General features: G+C 45.8%; 2 protein-coding genes across 2 annotated transcripts; one reads left to right on the top strand and one right to left on the bottom strand.

The window, feature by feature from the left end:
* Positions 1 to 239: 239 nt before the first annotated feature.
* LOC110345248 (uncharacterized) lies at positions 240 to 15,299 on the bottom strand. The gene is made up of 2 exons (XM_087206815.1): positions 11,011 to 15,299; positions 240 to 10,897 (listed from the first exon to the last, which is right to left on the bottom strand). Exon 1 carries the CDS (start codon positions 15,297 to 15,299, stop codon positions 14,661 to 14,663), a length of 639 nt encoding a protein of 212 aa, XP_087062941.1. The 3' UTR covers positions 240 to 10,897; positions 11,011 to 14,660.
* Positions 14,885 to 20,576, top strand: Fzd8 (frizzled class receptor 8). The gene has a single exon (XM_087206939.1). The coding sequence runs from the start codon at positions 15,298 to 15,300 to the stop codon at positions 17,269 to 17,271; it is 1,974 nt and encodes a 657-aa protein (XP_087063065.1). The 5' UTR covers positions 14,885 to 15,297; the 3' UTR covers positions 17,272 to 20,576.
* Positions 20,577 to 20,946: the final 370 nt, after the last annotated feature.

Raw genomic sequence — 20,946 nt, 5'->3', positions numbered from 1 at the left:
AGGGATATGGCCTAGACTCTGTCAAGTCAAACATGAACATGAAACACTCTAGAATGAAACATGCAACTTCTGATCCAGTAAGGAAGACTGAAGAAAGCTAATCAATCCAATAAAAGGCAGGAAAGGAGACAAAAATATTCCAGAAAAAAAAAGGTATGTCAAAAGAAAGCAAAATAAAGTAAAATAAAATGTTTTTATACTTTTATATGTAAATAAAGCACAAAAATATTCATCACTGTTATAGTTGTTCACATTTTAACATCTCTGATATCAGAATGCATAGCTCAATTCATGATGTATAACAATCACAGTTGGCCACACAGCAATTGTGACATGGATTTTAGTGACCATGCATATGCAAACATCCAAAGTGCCAGCTTCAAAACTTGCCCAAGAGTGTTAACATCTCAGAAGGAAATCCTGAAAACCATAGTGCAGCTGTGAAGAGGGAGTGAGAAGTGTAACAGCATTCCCAAGCTGCACTCAGTAGCTCAGTGGTTGCCTAGATTTAGTGTGGAGGAATTAGGAGATGACAGCTAGTAGGTAGTGTTTTAATTTGAGATAACAAAAATGACCTAAGTTTGATTGTAGTTACAATTGTACAACTCTGTCAGTATGCTAAAACCTACTGAATCCTACATTTTAAGTTTATAAATTATGTGGTATGTAAATTTTAGTTCAATAAAGTTGTTTAAGAAAACTGTATCAATTCATTTCACTCATATATGTGTATAAGATGAACATATAATTTTTAAAATATTTAACTCTACAGGATACCTTTAGTAAGTTCAAAGTGATCACTATATTATCATTTAATTGTAACTTTTTTCTTAGTGGAACCTAAAAAGGCTGGCATCTTACAATTATTGGTATCTAAAATTTGATAAAATATAGTGTACAGTAATCATGATAAATATAAAGAAACCAGAATTCTCAAATAAAATACAGAGATTTGCAGATTGCATTTTGAAAACCTAGTTACATTTTACTAACCTGAAACTCACTTTAAACCTAAGAACACAGAAAGATTGAAAATAAAAGGATGGGACAGAAGGGTCTCTGAAAAATACTAACAATAACAACAGCAAAAGCTCATAGAAACATATAACTATCAACAAAATCAACTTTAAAGAGGGTAGGTATGAGGGATTCTTAGAGATAAAAAGGATTATCTCCTAATAAGGAAAGAAAGGATGAATTCACCAAAAAGACAATAATTTTGAACTTAGAGTGCCTAGAACATAGCCTCAAAACAAATAAAATAAACACAAACAGATTTACTGGAAATAACCTAGAAACCCACAATTTCAGTAGGAGATTTTAATTTCCATTACTCAATAATTATATATACCCTGTACACAAAAGTTACAGAAATCGCATTCTTTTCAACTCCATGCAGAACATTTACAAAGATCTTCAATGGACTGAGCCACAAAGAAACTCTCAAACACCGTCTTCAGAACATGTCTGATGAAAATTAGAATTTAAAAACACTCCTAAATAATTCATGGTTCACAAAAGAAACTATAATAATAATTAGATTCAACAAAACCAAAAATAGACTCCTTGAAAAGGCTAATAAAGAGGACCAACTTCTGAGCAAACAATTTAAATAAGACTTTCAAAAGGTGAAATTTAGGAATAATGGGGAACCAAAACCCTGGATATAACAGGGTTTGCACAGACCTTGGGATGACATGGGTCTGGAATTCTTGGGGGCAAAATGGATAACAGATCATTTTAAAGAGGAAGATCAAGGTGTTCTCACCTCATCTACCAGGAATTATAAAACCTTAGTAATTAAAATATGTGTTAGGAATGCAGAAAGAGAAAGTGGGTCAATGTAACTTACTAGAACCTAACAACAAACCTGGACACATATAAGGTCGGAGTATGTATGAGAGGTGACATTACAAATGAAGAGAAAACAATAGACTATTCATTACAAATGAGAGCCCGAAAAGGAAACAAAGTACACATGGAAGGCAATAGAATTAGATCCCCACTTCAAACAAATCACAAAAATATATTGGACATAGAGTAAAAACTGAAAGAATGGGACAAAGAAACCTGTTCTGGCTTGTATCTAGTTATCCCCACAAAGCTTCATGCAGTCTTAGGTGGGGCTTTTTCTGAGGTGGCTGAATCTAGAGTGTGTGATGCTGGGATTAAGGGTGTGTAATCACTAAATCAGTCCACTGATTGGTTTAGCACCACCCTAATCCTGGTAGCCTAGATAGGGTATAAAAGGGACAGAAAGACGCTGTTAAGGTGCCTTGTTGTTTTTGCTACCTTGTGTCCACCATAAACTGTTTCTCCTCTGTGATGCCTGTCTGTCACGTGCCACTCTGCCTTGGAACCAGCCAACTATGGAGTGAAACCTCTACAAACTGCAAGCCAAATAAACCTGGGAGTCAGGTATTTTGTCTCAGCAACGAGAAAAGTAACTAAGACAAAACCTTCAAAAATTTTAGAAAAAAATGGCAAAATACATTTATAACATGTTAGAGGAGAATTTCTTAAATGAGACCAAAAAAGAAAATGATTCATAAATTTGAACCATTTTTAAAGATTTTTTTTTAACCAAAGATATAATACAATAAAATCATAGCCATGGACTCAGAAAAACATTTCTTTAGCAAGAACACTGACTATTCAAGATATTTTTAGAACTTCCCCAAATTAAAACATCAAAGGCAAAAGGACAGGGGGAAAAAAATAAAGAAAAACAAAGTAACTTGGGGGAAAAGTAATCTAAGAAATGAGAACTGTAGAGCAAAGCAATGAGCTTCCTTGGTAAACCCACAAGATGGGTAGGACCTAATCTCCATGTGAATGAGGCTGGAGGAAATCACAAACTGCCACACACTTTCTAGGGGCGTGGACTCCATTCAACCGCTCTGAAGAGCAACATGGCAATACTCTGCCAGTCTGAAGGTGAGCACACTCTGCACATCACCCATTCCACTTCTACTTAGCTGTTTCGGAGCAACTGCAGAACACACGCACACCAGGTTAGGCCCCAAGATTTTCACTGCAGACACTAAGCCTACTAGAGACACCGATCCGTTCATCAGTGGTAGGGCAGATTAGAATGTGGCTTATTCATACAGCAGACTACTGTAAGAAGTTCCAACGTGATGCAAATGCTATCTATAAACCTATGTGTAAAAGAATAACTATAATACCATTTGCAAAACATTTTAAAGTTCCAGGAGTGCGGCTCAGTGGTAGAACACTCACCTAACATGCACAAGGCCCTGAGTTCTATCTCCAGCACTGCACATACACAAAAAAAAAAACCCAAACCAGATAATTTATATGTATATTTATGCATAAAACTTCAAAACCAGTTAAGGTTCCCATTCACACAGTCTTTAGGACAATGTATACTTCTGGGGAGAGACAGGGATGGGTATGGGACTTTAGTCATACTTGTAAATTTTTGTTTATTTAACAGAAGACAAATCTGAGGCAAATGTCAAAATATTAACACATTAAATATTGTTGACTTGTTTGTTGTATTTTCTATATAATTTTTATATGTTTGAAATATGCCCAAATATAATTTTTTAATAAAAGAAAAACACCATGTTTGTGGCAGGGTAGAGGTAACTTTAGGAGTAACTTTAGGACATCTTGAATTGAAAAACAAGATATAAGGCAGCTGATGGCAACTTTTTATAAAATCTTTTTAACCAACACAACTATTACTAGAAAGTATGGTTTTATCTATGTGCTGGTGAGTGCTTCCAGCTTGACCTCAGTCACTGGCAGCACTGGGGAGAGGCAGGCTTATCTCTGAGAGAACAGAACTTTCCAGAGGACTAGCAGCATGCTAAGAGCAGAGGGGCCCAGCCAATGCCTCTTCCAGATACACAGCTGAAGCCACAGGAGAAGCCAGGGAGAACCCCAGAGGGCAGCAGTGGCCAGAAGAGCTAAGCCAGTGGAGATGATTCTTATAGAAATGTGGACTGGGGCTCCCCAGGATCAATGCACACAATGAAACCCTCAACCCAGTGAATTGTGCTGGGGGATCAGCATTTACAGGAAGCTCCACGTAGAGCTGCTGATGTCATTCCTGAGCACCTGGCTAAGCTTCTTACAAGACACCAGTCAAGAAAGGTACAAGCCAGCCCTGGTCTCTTTCTGAATTCAGATGTGCAAATGAGGACACAGATGTCATTCATAATTGATATCATCACACATTTGTGACCATGCAGATAGCTTTTCTAGGTTTTCTAAAATTAATCTCATAATGTGAAAGTCCTTTTCATAACTGAAATTTAAACGTAGATATCCTGTGTGTTCAGGCATTGGGGTTTGGAGCAAGATTCTGTTTGCAAGCAAGGATTGTGCTGTTTAAAAGCACCGTGGTATCATACATGGGGTGGGAAAAGTCTCCTCTGTGAACCATGACATCCGAATATATTTTGTGCCTTTGCTCTGAGGCTTAGACCATAGAAATACCCAGAGATGGAGACAGAGGTAGAGGTGAACAGAGACAAGTGGCAGAACATTGCTTGCCTTCCCAGCATCCAACACTGGTTCCCTCTTCCTTTCTTAAAAACCCCCACCTTTATCCAGGTATTCTCTCTCCTCCACAAGACCAGGTAACTCTGAAAAATGAGAACTAATTTCCACCTCTGTGACGGTAGAACCTGATGTCTCTAAACCATTTCTGGTACTCTCATTCCTCTTGCTAATGACTGGCTTAGGATGGGGATTCGGCCATTCTTGGTCAATAAAATCTGCCAAAAGGCAGCTGGGAAATGGCAGGAATCCTGCAGCTATCCTGTAACTTGAGGTCATCGTTATCAACACCCTGTAATGGGGCAGAGCAGAGAGATAAAATCTGAATCCTTGATACTTTTGAAAATCTGTATCAACCAACATGTGAATCTTCTCTGTTTGTTCCTGTTATGTGAAATAACAATTTCCACCTCGCACGAGCCAGTTGGAGTCAGATAACTGTCAGTAGTTGCTGAAACATCCTAAATACTAACAGGAGTTGAGCCCATAGCCCGGCACTGACCAGCTGTGCTTGGTCCCTAGAGTTGTTCGACTCCAATCTTGGCAGTCTGGTCGTCTCTCTCACTATCTCCAGCACATTAACAATGTAACACAGATCAAACCACTTTCCATCCTTATTCCGGTGGCTCTCATTCTTAAACAAAGTGTCTATTCCCTATCATAACTATTAGCATAGAATCCAACCTTTGAACATTTTTCTAGGTACAGTTTTTATTGCTCACTTGAGGGCTTTAGGAATAAGGCTCACATGTCTCACTCTGCAATTACAAATTATATGTTCGGTGTCACTATTTAGTTATACCTACACTTTGCACTCTAATAAAAACATCAGGATGTATAATTTCAATAGATTACCTTCCAGCGGAAACCTTGGTATTTTATTACTATCAGGTAACCAAACTTGAATAGAAAATGAATCTTTTCAAATTTTTGACAGATAAAGCAGAAGGTCTTTCTATTCTATTTCTTTTAAGACTAGAGGACAAGAGCAAAGAGATCTCCAAACAGAGAGACAATGTCACAGTAGATAGAGAGGTAGATGTATTTTTTGGTAACAGGAATCCAGATACCAGATGGATCTCAGTGGAGAACAAAATGATTAATAATCAACAGGGTGACAGAGCAGTAACTAAAACCACGAATCCTCCCTTTTTAGCTCCCAAAGTACCAGAATATCCTAAAGCTGACACACCTGGAGAAAAGATCCTCCCCACCTGTGCCTGGTGCTCACTGAGCCAGGGACCCTCAAATAAGGGTGAGAGCAAATCATTGTGTAATTATAAAAGGCCACTTAGGTAAGACCGTTCACCTTGGGTAGGACAGAGGAATCTCCTGACAGAATCCTGTGCCAACAGGACCAGGTTTCCCATTCTATTAAAAGCAGGCCATTGAGACCCCACAAATTCTCCCAAACTAGCACCTACAGAAGAAAGGCAACTGCCAAATGCAGAACAGGATGCCCAGTTATTGTGCCACAAATATTTTCCTGAGAACAGAGAATGATGCAAAAAAAAAAAAAAAAATAGGAATAAGGCTCAGAAAGCAAAATGGACTAAAGAGACGAAGTGCTAGAGGAAAGATAAAGAACAAATGAATCTCAGTCCCCTCACGGGGCATCGTTCTTTAGAAATTGGTTTGTTTGGAGGACATTAGCTGTAGGGAATTGGATTTATCCACAGACTAAAACACCATATGCTTCCCCTGGATTCTATGTTCTCGGCAGGTGATTGGAAGCTATTTATTCCTCAACCCTATGAGACTCTGGAAAACACACAGGTGAGGAATAAATTTTCATCTCTGGCACTCCTTCACAGCTCCGCTTCCTGGCTGTTTAGGAAGGTGTTCCTGCAAGTAATTACCCCTCCGGGAGCTTGCAGGGAGACAGGAACATGAGCAAACACTACAAACCACCCAGGTTGTTCTCCACCCTGGCCGGGCCTAGAGGCCAACAGCCAACAGAATTTCTAAAGCAGGACTATGTTCTTCAGCAAAACACACTGCTCAGGTAAAAGAAACAGCTGTCATCTTATTAATAGACTCCACCTGCGTGAGGTTATGGGGAAAAGAAGAGAAAGGCCTTGTTCTCATAACGCAAGCTAGGGCAGATGAGTTTTTGTTAAGCATCTGACCACGAAGAGCAGAAGTTAGATCCCAAGAGAGATGTTGGGCTCCTCTCCAAGGCATTAGAGGCCTTAAGGTTTGAGTAGACACCCTGGTCACCTACGGAAAGCCAGTCCACTAACCTGGTCTTTCGGCAAAGCTTGATTTTGTTCAAGTTTGCTCAGCCCAGGCCAGGGCTCACTGATGTCACTCAATGCTGACCCATGAAAAGTGAGAGGAAGTCAGGTCCAGAAAAGCCTTTGTGACACTTAACAGGAAGCACGGGACAACACCCCACTTCCTCCCTGGCATCAGCCTGTGAAGACATGAGTTTTCATCAGTCACCGTGGAACCATGAGGGAACTAAAACAACACACTGAGGCGGACAGACAGAAAGAGGGGGAGCACTTCGCTCTTGGCAACCTGTACAGCTGTAGATTCAGCCCCCAGACCCAGGGAAACGTGAGGTGAGAACTCTCTGGGCCTCTGCAGTCTATTTGTGTTAGGAAAGGCTGAAAACCGGGTCCCTGACCCTCAACTCAGCAGCTCCAAATGTAACATATTCAGGTTACAAATTGTATCGACTGGTAGGCTACAAATAAAAATGTTTCTGCTCAAGGAAATTTCTTGATGTTTCATGAACAGCAAATGTAAAGGCAATTTTGTCTAAGTGTTCTGTGCACAGCCTGGAACCCTCCTGGTCTCAAGCTAACAAATCCCTTCCCTAGCTCTTGAAGAAAGCTTACTTATTGCCTAATAGATTTTCTCTGTGCTTTGTAAATGTCTACTGGACAGCATTGTAACTATGTATCTGTGAGCATCCCAATTGAGTTCCGTGAAAAAGACACACTATCTGGTCCATCTAACACTTAACTCAAGAGCCTGACATGTGGTTGGTGAGGCAGTTTTAAAATATAGCCCCCAAAATATTTGACATCCCTTCTGTTTTGAGGTAGTTTCATGCTACCTCCCTCAAATCCGAGCAGGCTGAGATGGCTTCAGCAAACAGAGCGTACAGCAGTGTCACATCTACTGAGTGAACCCAAGGCTGTCATGAAAGGGTCCTGCTCTTCATCTGGCTCACTCTGAGGACTGCCTGACTGCACTAGCAATCCATTCACCTCCTGCTGTCTATGAGAAAGGACACAGGAGGATGCTCTGCATGAGTGTGCTGCCTTCATGGTGTGGCTGCATCAATCCTCAAGGACAATACTGTGGACATTTCACTGCAATGCAGGGAAGGTGCCAGGCAAGATCTGCCTAGACCAGCCTGTCTGAAATTCTTGACCCCCAAAATAAAATCACTGTGTTAAACCACCAAGTCTTGGGTCATTGTTATGCAACAATAGTAATCAGAAGAGTTTCTGCTAAATAAACATTGAATTTATGAATGAGTCATAAAAGAGAATCCCTGCCACTAAAAAAAGAGGAAAAAAATCATGATAACTTCATCCAGTGGTAGTTTTTACGGCCAGAGATCCATTTCCTATCATTCTGTGCATTAAGAGTAAACTATAGTGTCCCTCAATTCACCTATCATAGTCCAGGCATTGTGATTGGTGCCTTTCATCTTTGACCTCCCCTAACTCTCACACCCCACATGGGACCCTTCCATTAGCCATGCCACACTTTAAGTACAAGAGGTTGTACGTATGTTACTTATCCACATGGGTAATGCAGAACAGTGCTGGATTCCCCAAGGCTGACCTCTTCTCTACATCACCAAAAGTCTTCTTCGGTCACTTTTACCTTGCCTGTAACAGCTGAAGGAAGTGCTCATGCAGTTTGTTATGTCAATATGGGGATGGCCTAATGTCATGGGCCATGGGCCAGGCAGCCCCAGGCAGAACTGGATCTTGTGCCGTGAATACTCAGAGTTGACACCACAGAGAGTTCTACTAAGACCAATTCTACGGCCGCCAACTCCAATAACAAACATTCCTCCTCCTTTCCACTTCCTCATCTTTTTCAAAACCACAGCCCTGGGGAGCTGGGATTAGAGAAATCACCCAAGGTAAGGACAAGGAGTCGACCTGTGAATCAGTTAAATAACACTTGACCATACCTAGTGAGGAAAAGGTATCTAAGACAGTCTTTGGTCTTTGGCAATTTTGATATATATAAGAAGAAAATGCACAAAATAGCAGAATGAGTACTAAGTCCCGGATTGTTTCAAGATTATTTTCCTAAGTATAAAACTATACCATTATTTTTAAAAAGCAAGAAAAATTATTCCTGCTTAATGTATTCCTGCAAACACAATGATGGATACTATTTTAAAGATTTAGAAATATCTTTCTAGTCTGTTTTTCTATAAGTATTTATTAGTATAGCAGGACCCACACCAGTTATATAGTTTTATATCCTGCTTCTTCTTTATATTTGCAGCATATTATGAATGCAATTCAGACAAGAATTTTTCAAACTACACCCTACTGGACTAGGTTTCAAGGAAGTATGCCAAGAGTCATAATTATGTTGTGATATTATCTCAATAACTCAACATGTTAATGCATCAATTTTTCTTATTTTATCTTTATAAAGTATTGTAATATAATGTATATTTTTATAAACCCCATGAAATGTATATAACAAATAATACTTGTATAGAATAAACTATAAGGTTACACTATAGAAGTAAACTTGCTTCTAGACATGCAAGACTCATCCTGGGAAATACAGTCCAGCATAGTCACCTCCGGAAGAAATTATACCTTTTTACCTGAATAAAATAGAAGTGCCATTGTTATCTGCATGTCCTTAGTGACCTATTATGTATTACTTGTATTACTGATATAAAAGTTTATTATTCAAATTTATTTATTACTCCATTTGAAATGGATCATTGCTACCAGAAGTAAACTTTTCCTGAATCAATATTTATTCAGATTTAAAGGTTCTTTCACATGCAGTTTAGAGGTGGGATTCAATACAGCTTCTCCTGCATTATATTTAATTTTATAAATACAAAAACTTACATAATAGGGGACATAAAAAGAAAAAATCAAACTAAAATTCTAGAAGTGGCTATGTTTTTATTGAAGCTTCAAAAAGAAGAATGGGAGAAAGCTTAAAGAAAAGGAACTAAGGAATTAGACTACAGTACACAGTTTATACACCTTATAAATAAAACACATAGGAAAGTGACGTTTCTTTCTCACTACCTGTACAGTAAACTCTACTGTATAAACTTCAAAAGGAAAAATATGTAAATACCAAGATTTTCTTGGATCTGCCAGGGACACATTCCTATAACCTCAGCAACTCTCGAGCCTGAGGCAGGAGGGTCACAAGTTCAAGGCCAACCTGAGCAATTTAGCAAGACCCTGTCTCAAAATAAAATTTAAAAGTGAGGTGGAGCAGAGGATGTAGCCTGTGCTTCTTGGGTTGCATCCTCAGTACCAAGGGCAAAGAAGATTTTCTTGGATTGAGATTACACTTAATTCCTAACCCAGAACAAAATAATGCTTAAAGATTGGGCACGCTAACCAATGATATTGCTTGCAAGTTCATTTCTTGCACACAGTAATATATAGCCAAACTGTGGGTTGTCCCCATGCTCCCTTCCTTGTCACCAGAGCCCCATGTCTCAAGCTACTTATCAGATCTTCACTTTTCCAGCGTCTCTTACAGTTCAGGGAGGCCACAGGGGAGGTTCAGGCCAGTGCGCTCTGAGGGGCAGTTAACCAAGGGCCTTCAGGAGAGGCCTTCTTTTCTAAAAGGGGTGGGGGATTCTGTTCTCTTGCCTTGGCTGCTGTTCCTCTGTACATGATGGTTCCATAACAAAAAAGCACCATGGACCCACCAAGGAAGCAAGGGGCTGCAAGCTGACCTGTGAGTGGCAAAAGGAACCAAAGGTGAATTTCTTGTTTCTAGTTTTCATGAAACAAGGTGTCCTCTTGGCTAAGCCAGTTTTACTTGAAGGTCTTTATTGCATCCCAAATCTCCTAAACTAATGCATAATGCATCCCTAAGAGTGTCACTATTCCAATGTAAATGAGAAAAAAAAACACAATGACTGGTTTTTAGGACACATTTTAAAATAAAGTTACCTGGTGACAATGCAGTTTCCATTTTCCAAAATGGCGCCTGCTATAACACGAGCATCTGATTTCAAAACAGTGGCACATGGTAGGTACCTCATTATTTCCACTCACTTGCATGCTGGCCTTGTTTCAGCAGACAGAGCCATGTATGTCCCTCCTACAGGATCCTTCTCTTGATGGGCCAGAAAGTAGAGGAGGAAGATCTTTAACAGAGTTCACTGTTAGTATGGAATAAGATGAAAATAATCTCAACCACTGTTAGTCAGCTTTCTGTTACTATAACAATTAGAGACAATCAAGTCTAAAAGAAGAAACATTTATCTTCACTTACAGTTTCAGAGGTTCTGGGTCCATGATTATCTGGCTCTGTTGCTTTGGGCCTGCAGTGAGGCAGCGTATCATGGTGGAGAGTGTGTGTTAAAGAAAAGCTGCTCGACCTACCACAGCCAGAGAGCACAGAGAGAGGAAAAGGAAGTACAGAGGCCCTCCTTTCCCGTTCTAAGCATGCCCCCAATGACTTGACATCCTTCCACCAGTTCCCATACCCTCTCAGTTCCAGCACCTTCCAATAGTGCTAGGGGCTGGAAACCAAGCCTTCAACACATGGGTTGTTGGGATATTCAAGATCCAGACTACAGCACTCGTATTAATTCTACTAGAAATAGAAGACCAGTTAACCCCTAAATCTTCTTCCATTTATGGATTGAAGACATCATCCTGTGAAAGACAGATTTTAAAAATGCCAAGATACCCCAACATTATCTGATACTGCAATGCTCTCTATAATATTGGGCCGGGTATTTAGCTCAGTGGTTTCATCACCTGCTGTGCAAGCGTAAGGACCTGAGTTTGATGCCCGGTACCAAAAAATAATAATAATAATATAGTATAGTCTCTATAACAGTATTTCACTATTTACCTGAAAGAAAAACAAGCTTTTAGAAATACCACTGTTTAATATAATACTGAGGCATTTAATGAGTTACAAATAGTTCCCCATGTCATCATCTTTGAAGCATATAATTTGATTAGTATATGTTACGTCCTCTCATGTATCAAGATTCTCAGGTTGGGGCCAGACATTTAGCTCAGTGGTGCTGCGCCTGCCTCGAAAGCACAAGGTCCTGAGTTCGATCCCTGGTACAAAAAAACCACATAATTTTCTCAACATTTCCTAAATTTCAGACAGATGCTAGCTGTATTGATAGTCTCCTGTCTAACTTGGTATTCAGTGCCCAGCAAAACCTTCCTTTCTCTGACATGGATCCATGCCTTCAACTGTGCTGTCATTTGGGTCTACAGCATTCCCTGGAGGTCTGTTTAAAGGATGGTCCCCATCCTGTGATGCTATCTGGAGGTGGTGGAACCTTTAAGAGGCAGAGCCTGGTGGAAGGAAGTTAGGTCATTGGGACGTGCCCTGAAAGGGGATGTAGGACCCCAGCCATTTCTCTTTCTTGTGTTCCAGCAGTGAGGCAATAAGCTTTGCTCTACTACGCACTCCCCACTATGCTAAGCTGTCTCACCACAGGACCACAAGCAATGAGGCAAACCAACATGGACAGGAACTCTAAGCCTGCCAGCCAAAACCAACCTTTCCTCTTTATAAATTAATTATCTCATGTATTTGCTATGATAGTATTGGAAAGCTAATACAAACAGTATTATGCTTATATGCCATTCAGTAACAAGTCTTCAGAAATCTCTGTAGCTTTCCTGTTATTTATGCCACTAAAACTATTCCCCCCTAAAATATAACTGCTTTACTAAATACAAAGAAAACGTCATTATTTATCTGGCAACATAGACTAATGGTATGGTTTCTTTTAGCTGACCTATCATTGACACTGATTGGTTTTATAATTCTCTTTTCTGAAAGACTGTCAAGTAGAGCTGTCTAATTTAAAAATGTTTGCTACATTTTCTCAAGAGTAAATCCCTCATGATTTTTATGTAAGTGGTTTTAATATCACAAATCAGTAATGTCCTGCAAATAGCCTGATATTTAAATGTCTGAACTTTTTGTCTGCCTGTTTTTTCATGCAAGCTTACCAAAAATTTCCAAGTTCCACATCATCAAACTTTTCATCTTGTCTCAAAAGAAAAAAAATGAAACCACAATGCCAAAATCAACTATTTTCAGCATCAATTTTCAAATGTCAGCTTGTCTCTGCCTAATTCTAGTAAATTTATATAGTGTAATTCTAAACTTCACTATTTGCCATTTTCCTGCTGGAGACAGGCAGTAGAAACTGGCCGGAGGTGTTGCTTTTGGAAACTCGCTCCTCCCCTCGTGGTCTCCGGCCTGAGGGAATGGGGTGGGGGGCGCGGGGGGTGTGGGTCGCACGGGGGAGTCTGCGTCACGGGGCTGTCGTGAACCCTCGACTCCCAGGTGCAGCTGAGTGGGCCGGGGATTAGCCCACCAGAGCAAGGTTCCCCCTGAAGAGATCGGTGACGCTGCCTCCAGCACACCACAAAGGGAAATTCCGATACAGAGGAAGATTGATTTAAAAAAAAAAAAAAGTCAAGGTCGAATCCGCATTTCCTAAGGGTGTGTTTTCTCCCGATTTGGCTAATATTTCCGCAGCTTTGAATTTCGGGTTCCTATGGAGTTAAGTTTTTCCAAAACAAAAGTCAGAAGTGTTGCTTTCAGTATAAAGAGGTCCTAACTAGGTTGCCATTTAAAAATAAAAAGCCAGGATGTCGGGTGTGACTAGGACGCGGGGCCCTGGCCTGGAACGAAGGGCGAAAACACAGAAGTAGCGCGGAGCTGCGGCGGAGTTGTCTGCTCTGCGCCCACGGAGCGGCTCGGGAGGAGGCTGCTCCCGGTCGGACAGGACGCGGACGGAGGCGGAAGACAGAGCCCACCAGCTCCCGCAGCCGGCCGACCTGCTGGCTAATTTTGTTTTGCTACAAGAGTTGTTTTTAAACAGCCGCTGCTAAGGGCAGCAAAACCCCTGAACTGACCTCTCTGTCCCCACGCCCTGGCAGCTTGTGTTCTCTGCTTCTACTTGTTCCTGGCGTGAATCGTGACAAAGAGCAAAAATCAGGGAACCGAAAGAGAAAAAGAGAGTGAGAGAAAGGAGGGCGGAGGGGCTAGAGCGGGGGGGGGGGGGGACAGAGGAGGGAGAGGGGGAGGCTGGTGCCACCCTCCTGGCTCACGGAAACGCTTGTTCCCGAGATTACAGTAATTACAGCCCCAGCATGAGTTCCATACAAGCGCTAAATGAAACAGCACATCAATTAAAAAATAAACACTCCGTTCTGGGAGAAAGACAACCCCCCGGGACGTCCTAACAAGCGTAAATGAACCTGCCAGGCCGCCGGGCCTCCGCCACCCCCCTTCCCCAGGCGGAAGCGGGGCGCGCGCGTGGCTGGGGCGCCCCGGGGACGCGCGCGGCTCCGGCCACCTCCGGACGCATCAGTGCACCCCGGCGCGGCGTCGCCTCCCGGGAGGAAAGGGGGCTCTGGTCCGCCGGGGACTTTGGGCCGAGGACTGCGCCCGAAAGTGCCCTCCCAGTCCCGTTTACAAGTTTTCGTTTTGTTTTCAAAGGAAGTATGGAATTCTCTTCTGAAGGAAAGCACTGGGTCCAGCGGCGGTGTACGTTTGCTTTCCCCCACTTATCCAGAGTCCAGAGCTGTGACCGCCCCACTTTCTAGGAAAGGAAACCGGAGCTCCCCGGTCAGCAGTGAGGCCAGAAGGGACCCCGGAGCTCCTCGTTCCCACACCGCAGGGGATCCCCCTGGAGTCCTTGCCAGCCCCCCCGACCAGTCTCCCCTCCCCTCGGCCCGAGGCCCGCCAACAGGTCCCCCACTCGTGGCCAGCAGGAGGCGGGGTCTTGGCTGGTTTGAGACGGACTGGTGAGGCGCAAGCTAGGATACAACCCCGTTCTAGTCCCCGAGCGCAGACTCGGGGAAACGGGACCAGATCTCGGGCGCCCTGGGGCTCGTGGGGCCCACGGTCTCACACTCCGTCCCAAATGATCAAACTCCCGGAGTACGGCAGGCTCCCGGGGCCGCGCGGACTTCCTTAAGGACCCAGGCGCCCAGGGCGCGAGGGCTCCGCCCCGCCGCCGGTGATTGGCGATCCTGTGCCGGGGCGGTGCCCCGGTCCCGGGTGTATAAATATTCATAAGCAGGTCGCCCGGTGATTGGCGCGCCGGGACGGGGGCGGAGCCCGGGCCCAGGTGTATAAATATTCATGAGCCGGCCGGGCCCCTCGCGGGCTGCAGCCGAGAAGTTGGGCGCGGGGTACAGTTCCAGCAGTGCTACCGGGCACCGGGGTCCGCGCCTCCGAGTCTGGATTTGTTCCCGGGCGCTTGCGAGAAGGGGCTGTACCGTGCGCCACGGCCGGCGGACAGGCCCGGAGGAAGAGGCCCCCAACTCGGCAGAGGCGGCGCGGCCTCGGGGTGGGCATGAGCCTCCTCCCAGGTGCTGAGCTGGCCCGCGAGGGCTGAGGCGCCGCAGCCCGAAGGAAACTCGCGGCAGCGGCGGCGGAGTCGGGGTCGGTCCGCGGCGGGCGGGGGCCGGGCTCGCGGGCGATGAGCCGGGGCTGAGCGCGAGCCTAGGGCGCGGGCCCCCACCCACCCGCCCTTCCCGCCGGGACCCCCGCGCGCGCAGCATGGAGTGGAGCTCGCTGCTGGAGGTGACCTCGCTGCTGGCCGCCCTCGCGCTGCTGCAGCGCTCCCGCGGCGCGGCGGCCGCCTCGGCCAAGGAGCTGGCGTGCCAGGAGATCACCGTGCCGCTGTGCCGCGGCGTCGGCTACAACTACACCTACATGCCCAACCAGTTCAACCACGACACGCAGGACGAGGCGGGCCTGGAGGTGCACCAGTTCTGGCCGCTCGTGGAGATCCAGTGCTCGCCGGACCTCAAGTTCTTCCTGTGCTCCATGTACACGCCCATCTGCCTGGAGGACTACAAGAAGCCGCTGCCGCCCTGCCGCGCCGTGTGCGAGCGCGCCAAGGCCGGCTGCGCGCCGCTCATGCGCCAGTACGGCTTCGCCTGGCCCGACCGCATGCGCTGCGACCGACTGCCGGAGCAGGGCAGCCCCGACACGCTGTGCATGGACTACAACCGCAGCGACCCCGCCACGGCCGCGCCCGGCCCGCCGCCGCCGCCCGCCGAGCAGCCGGCCACGGGCAGCGGGCAAGGCCGGGCCCCGGGCGCCCGGGCCCCGCATCGGGGCGGCGCGGACGGCGGGGGCGCGGGAGGCGCGGGCCGGGGCACGGGGACGCGCGGCGGCGCTAAGGCCCCCTGCGAGCCCGGGTGCCAGTGCCGCGCGCCCATGGTCAGCGTGTCCAGCGAGCGCCACCCGCTCTACAACCGCGTCAGGACTGGTCAGATCGCCAACTGTGCGCTGCCCTGCCACAACCCCTTCTTCAGCCAGGATGAGCGCGCCTTCACCGTCTTCTGGATTGGCCTGTGGTCGGTGCTCTGCTTCGTGTCCACCTTCGCCACCGTGTCCACCTTCCTCATCGACATGGAGCGCTTCAAGTACCCTGAACGGCCCATCATCTTCCTCTCGGCCTGCTACCTCTTCGTGTCTGTCGGCTACCTAGTGCGCCTGGTGGCGGGCCACGAGAAGGTGGCCTGCAGCGGCGGGGGCGCGGGCGCGGGGGGCGCGGGCGCAGGCGCGGGGGGCCCGGCGGGCGGCGCGGGGGGCGCAGGCGCGCGCGGCGAGTATGAGGAGCTGGGCGCCGTAGGGCAGCACGTGCGCTACGAGACCACGGGCCCCGCGCTGTGCACGGTGGTCTTCCTGCTGGTCTACTTCTTCGGCATGGCCAGCTCCATCTGGTGGGTCATCCTATCGCTCACCTGGTTCCTAGCGGCCGGCATGAAGTGGGGCAACGAGGCCATCGCCGGCTATTCGCAGTACTTCCACCTGGCCGCCTGGCTGGTGCCCAGCGTCAAGTCCATCGCCGTGCTGGCGCTCAGCTCGGTGGACGGCGACCCGGTGGCCGGCATCTGCTACGTGGGCAACCAGAGCCTGGACAACCTGCGGGGCTTCGTGCTGGCGCCGCTGGTCATCTACCTCTTCATCGGCACCATGTTCCTGCTGGCCGGCTTCGTGTCGCTCTTCCGCATCCGCTCCGTCATTAAGCAGCAGGGCGGCCCCACCAAGACGCACAAGCTGGAGAAGCTCATGATCCGCCTGGGGCTCTTCACCGTGCTCTACACCGTACCCGCCGCCGTCGTGGTCGCCTGCCTCTTCTACGAGCAGCACAACCGCGCGCGCTGGGAGGCGGCGCACAACTGCCCCTGCCTGCGCGACCTGCAGCCGGATCAGGCGCGCCGGCCGGACTACGCGGTCTTCATGCTCAAGTACTTCATGTGCCTGGTGGTGGGCATCACGTCGGGCGTGTGGGTGTGGTCAGGCAAGACGCTGGAGTCTTGGCGCGCGCTGTGCACGCGCTGCTGCTGGGCCAGCAAGGGCGGCGCGGGGAGCTCGGGGGGCTCGGGGCCGGGGGGCGGCGCGGGGCCCGGGGGCGGCGGAGGCTCGCTGTACAGCGACGTCAGCACCGGCCTGACCTGGCGGTCCGGCACGGCCAGCTCGGTGTCCTACCCGAAGCAGATGCCATTGTCCCAGGTCTGAGCGGAGGGGGGCGGGGTTCGGGGACCCTGAAAGGGCGGAGGTTCCCACCGTCACCGTGTTGATTGCTATTAGCATGATAATGAACTCTTAATGGTATCCATTAGCTGGGACCTAAATGACTTGCTCCAACAAAGTACCTGGCATTGAAGCCTCCCGGCCCCTGGCCTCCACTGACACTCGGAGCTCCTCCTGGCGGACTGCAAGCCTGAGCTGCAGCCTTCACCCGAGGAACGCCTCCCTCCCTCCCCACCTCCCGTGAACTCTTCCTCCGGCTGTATCCCGGAGGGGGAGGACGGCGACCGGACAGCATTGCACGGTTTGGGTATTCCTAATGACCAGGCAGATGCCTTAACTAAACAAGATATGTCTTAATTATACACCCCAAGTAAATACGGGTTTCTTACATTAGAGGATGTATTTATATAATTATTTGTTAAATTGTAAAAATGTGTAAAATATGTATATATCTAAAGATATACATTGTGTAAATTTTTTTGTAAAAAGTTTAGAGGCTACCCCTGTAAGAACAAATATAAGTATTCTATTTTGTCAATAAAATGACTTTTGATAAATGATTTAAACATTGCCCGCTCCCCCGCCTCCTCTGAGCTGTCACCTTGCCGGGGCTTGCCAAGGACTCTTAGGGGAAATGGACATTCTCTGGTTTGTCACTCTGTACACTGACCTTAGGCATGGAGAAAATTACCTGTTAACCGCGAGTTCTCAAACTGTTAGCAAAGTAAATACCACTGTGGAACTGAAATCAAAACTGAGCTTCTGCACCTTCTCCAGTGATGGTATTTGATGGTAACTCTTTGCTGACCCATGGATTACAACTCACTTTAGCGTGTGTAAATGAAACTTTTGCAAAGATAGAGATTCCACGTAGGCCTTGTTATTTATCTCGTATGATGTCACTAAAGGTTTCAAACCCCCACATTCATATCTCGCGTCTGTGATTTTGAAAGCACCTGGCTTTTCAGGAACTGGTCACTGTTGGAGAGTGGAGGTTGATATTCTAAACCAGATCGGTCTGCAGTACAAGTCACTTGACAATCTGGTAGTGCGGCAGGCGCTCTTTACTGGATTAAACTAACGGGTTAACATCTTAATAACCTTCCATGCTTGTGTATACCAAATGTACTTCTTTTCCTAGAGAAAAAGCTATTGTTCCTCTGTCAAGACTAAGCTAATTTATCTGAGCAGAAGGCTGTTGAATTAGCAGAAGAATGCTTTGGCAATTGTTGAACTTTTTACCTGTCTGCCTACTGGCTCAGCACATCATTCCTTTAAGTGGAGCTAAATGAATAGGGTTAATCTGTAGGGAACTTGGTCTTTTGAGTTTGAAAAACTTTGATCTTTTCTCCTCTCCAAATGTGCTGTATAGTCTGAAGTTTCTTTCCCTGCTGCCCGGCTCCTCTTGCTGCAGACCAATTGGCCACCGCGGGGCCTTAAAGTTCGTCCATTAAAGGGATGTGGGACTTTTACTTTAAAAAGGAGAGAGAGCGAGGGAGAGGAAGACTTGTAACAGTTAGTGAAGACCAGAGGCACAAGTGCGTGCAGCCTTTTAAACAGCTTTTCCCGGCATTGTTAGCCAGCCTGCAGGCAGCTAGGCATGGGTTGAGGCATTATAGAAAAGGGCCCTGAATGCCCTACAGGTGGCCTGTGCACATAATCCCCCAATTTAAAGCGTTTTCCTTTGCTGGACAATTGCATTACAAAACTCCCTTCTCTTTCGCTCCTAATTGAACCAATGAACTATTATAAACTACAAGTTTTTCTTTTTTTAAAAAAAAAAAAAAAACCTTAGTGCCTAAATTCTATTGACTAAATTCTGGTAAGTTTTCTGAACTGAACCTTTTAAAGCACCGGAAGTTCAGGCTTCTTCAGCAGACGTTTCTTGTTGAGATATTTTTATTCCTTATGCTTGTTATTTTGGGGCAGATTAGCAATAATTTAAAAGTAATTGGTGAGCTTGTGGGTTCATACTGAACAGATAGCCCCGGGTTCCTTATTAGGCTGTCAGTCACAGTAAGAAGTGGGCAGCTACCCAGCTAAGGGCAGGGGCATCGATCACTGTGGGGTGGGAGGGGCTGGTTGTGTGCACTCTTCGTAGACATTTGTTCTCTTTACTTTTCTTAATGAGAATATTTAGTAGTTTTAAGGAAAATCTTTTTTTAAATTAATAGGATGAAAATGACTCTCTCCTGATTTCTCTCATGCAGGAGGCTTTTGAGAAGAGTTTCCTGGCAGTGATGTTTCGCAAATCCTTTCCAGAGTCATGGTTGGTGTTAATTGGTTTTGAAAATTGGAGTATGCAGTAAGAATACCTACATTAGCTATCACGCCAGTTTTGTTTTTGAACATTGGGCCCTGTAGGATCTGTACCTGCCCAGCCGCTGTATTCAGCCTGCTTTGTAACTTAGGTACCCAGAGCGTGCTACACAGGATCCACATGGTGACTCAGGTGGCAGTGTGTGCACCCCAGCCTTGGTGAGCCTTGCTCACTCAGTTACAGCACAGAGCTTGAGGAGAGGTCTCTACCACACATGCGGAATGGAAGAAGGCTGAAAGTCACCAATTAACGTGACAGTCTCATCAATGAGACATTTTTCAACCATATGATACAGTGGGAAATGCTTACCTTGAAAGCTTTTTACCTTCTTAATTCCTTAATGTAGTCTTGCAAAATGCCATATTTGATAACTTTACAAATTGACTGTGGTGTGTTCAATCTAAGCAAGTTTGCGAAGCCAACAGAAAACCTTCCTTACATTCTAAGGACAGCCTTCAGTGAAAAGACTGGCACCTATCCGTTTAGACACCTAAAAGTTTAAACACCTATCAGAGGCTGCCATTAAACACAACAGCTGGTTCTTTGCCTTTAAAGCCAAAACTTGGATCTAAAATTCACCAATAACCAAATGGGATCAAAAACCCAAAATTGATTTTAGGGGTGGGAAAAGGACAGAAAGGTCTCTATAGGTCCATTTTCAGTCAACAAATGATTAAGTTTAGTATTAGCACACCTCTTGGTGCTATTAGGTGTGTCCTTCATTGCTATATAAAACATGTTAGTTTTTGAAACTTTTGTCAAACACTTGGGAGTGGGATAGGTGTGGTTACTTGTGGCTAGATCAATGTAAATAAAATCTAATATGGTTAAAACCAGTAGCAAAGCCAAAGCTCATTAAATCACTTATGGGGTTATGTGAAACACGTTCTTTTTGCTTCATAATAAATACAATTCAAAGGTACCATAAAACAGAAGGGGGAAATGTGTATTAAAAAGTTTAAGGAGCAAACAGTGTCCCATTACTTTCTTAACCTGCGCTGACTGAATTGCAGGTGTCTGAGACACTTATATCCAGGGCAAGGAAGCCAGGTCGTCTTGCTGAAAGAAAAGCGCGGAAAGAGGCTCCCTGGAAGACCCCAGGATGCAGTTCAAAGTGTAGGAGCAAACATTCTGCTGAGACACAAACCCCAAGTTTGTGTAGCTACCACCTTTCCAGCTTGGTACTATGCTGCCCTCTCGTGGTGCAGCAAAGTGCTAGAACCCGCAGGATCCACAGATTCCTTCCTTCACTCAAGAGTACTAAGTTTCAGAGTGCTGGTCCCGTCCCGTGAACAGACACACCCACACAGCCTATGAGCACTGATGTTCATAATTTTGAG

The sequence above is a fragment of the Heterocephalus glaber genome, unplaced genomic scaffold (genome assembly GCF_053883595.1).
Source record: "Heterocephalus glaber isolate CG9 unplaced genomic scaffold, H.glaber_assembly_v1.0 deba00000738, whole genome shotgun sequence".
In the NCBI taxonomy this organism is placed as follows: Eukaryota; Metazoa; Chordata; class Mammalia; order Rodentia; family Bathyergidae; genus Heterocephalus; species Heterocephalus glaber.
This window is presented reverse-complemented; position numbering and strand designations above follow the sequence as displayed.

What these genes read in the sequence shown, in the direction of transcription:
- LOC110345248 (XM_087206815.1), bottom strand. Translation starts at nt 15,299, where the DNA reads ATGCTGCGCGCGCGGGGGTCCCGGCGGGAAGGGCGGGTGGGTGGGGGC.
- Fzd8 (XM_087206939.1), top strand. Translation starts at nt 15,298, where the DNA reads ATGGAGTGGAGCTCGCTGCTGGAGGTGACCTCGCTGCTGGCCGCCCTC.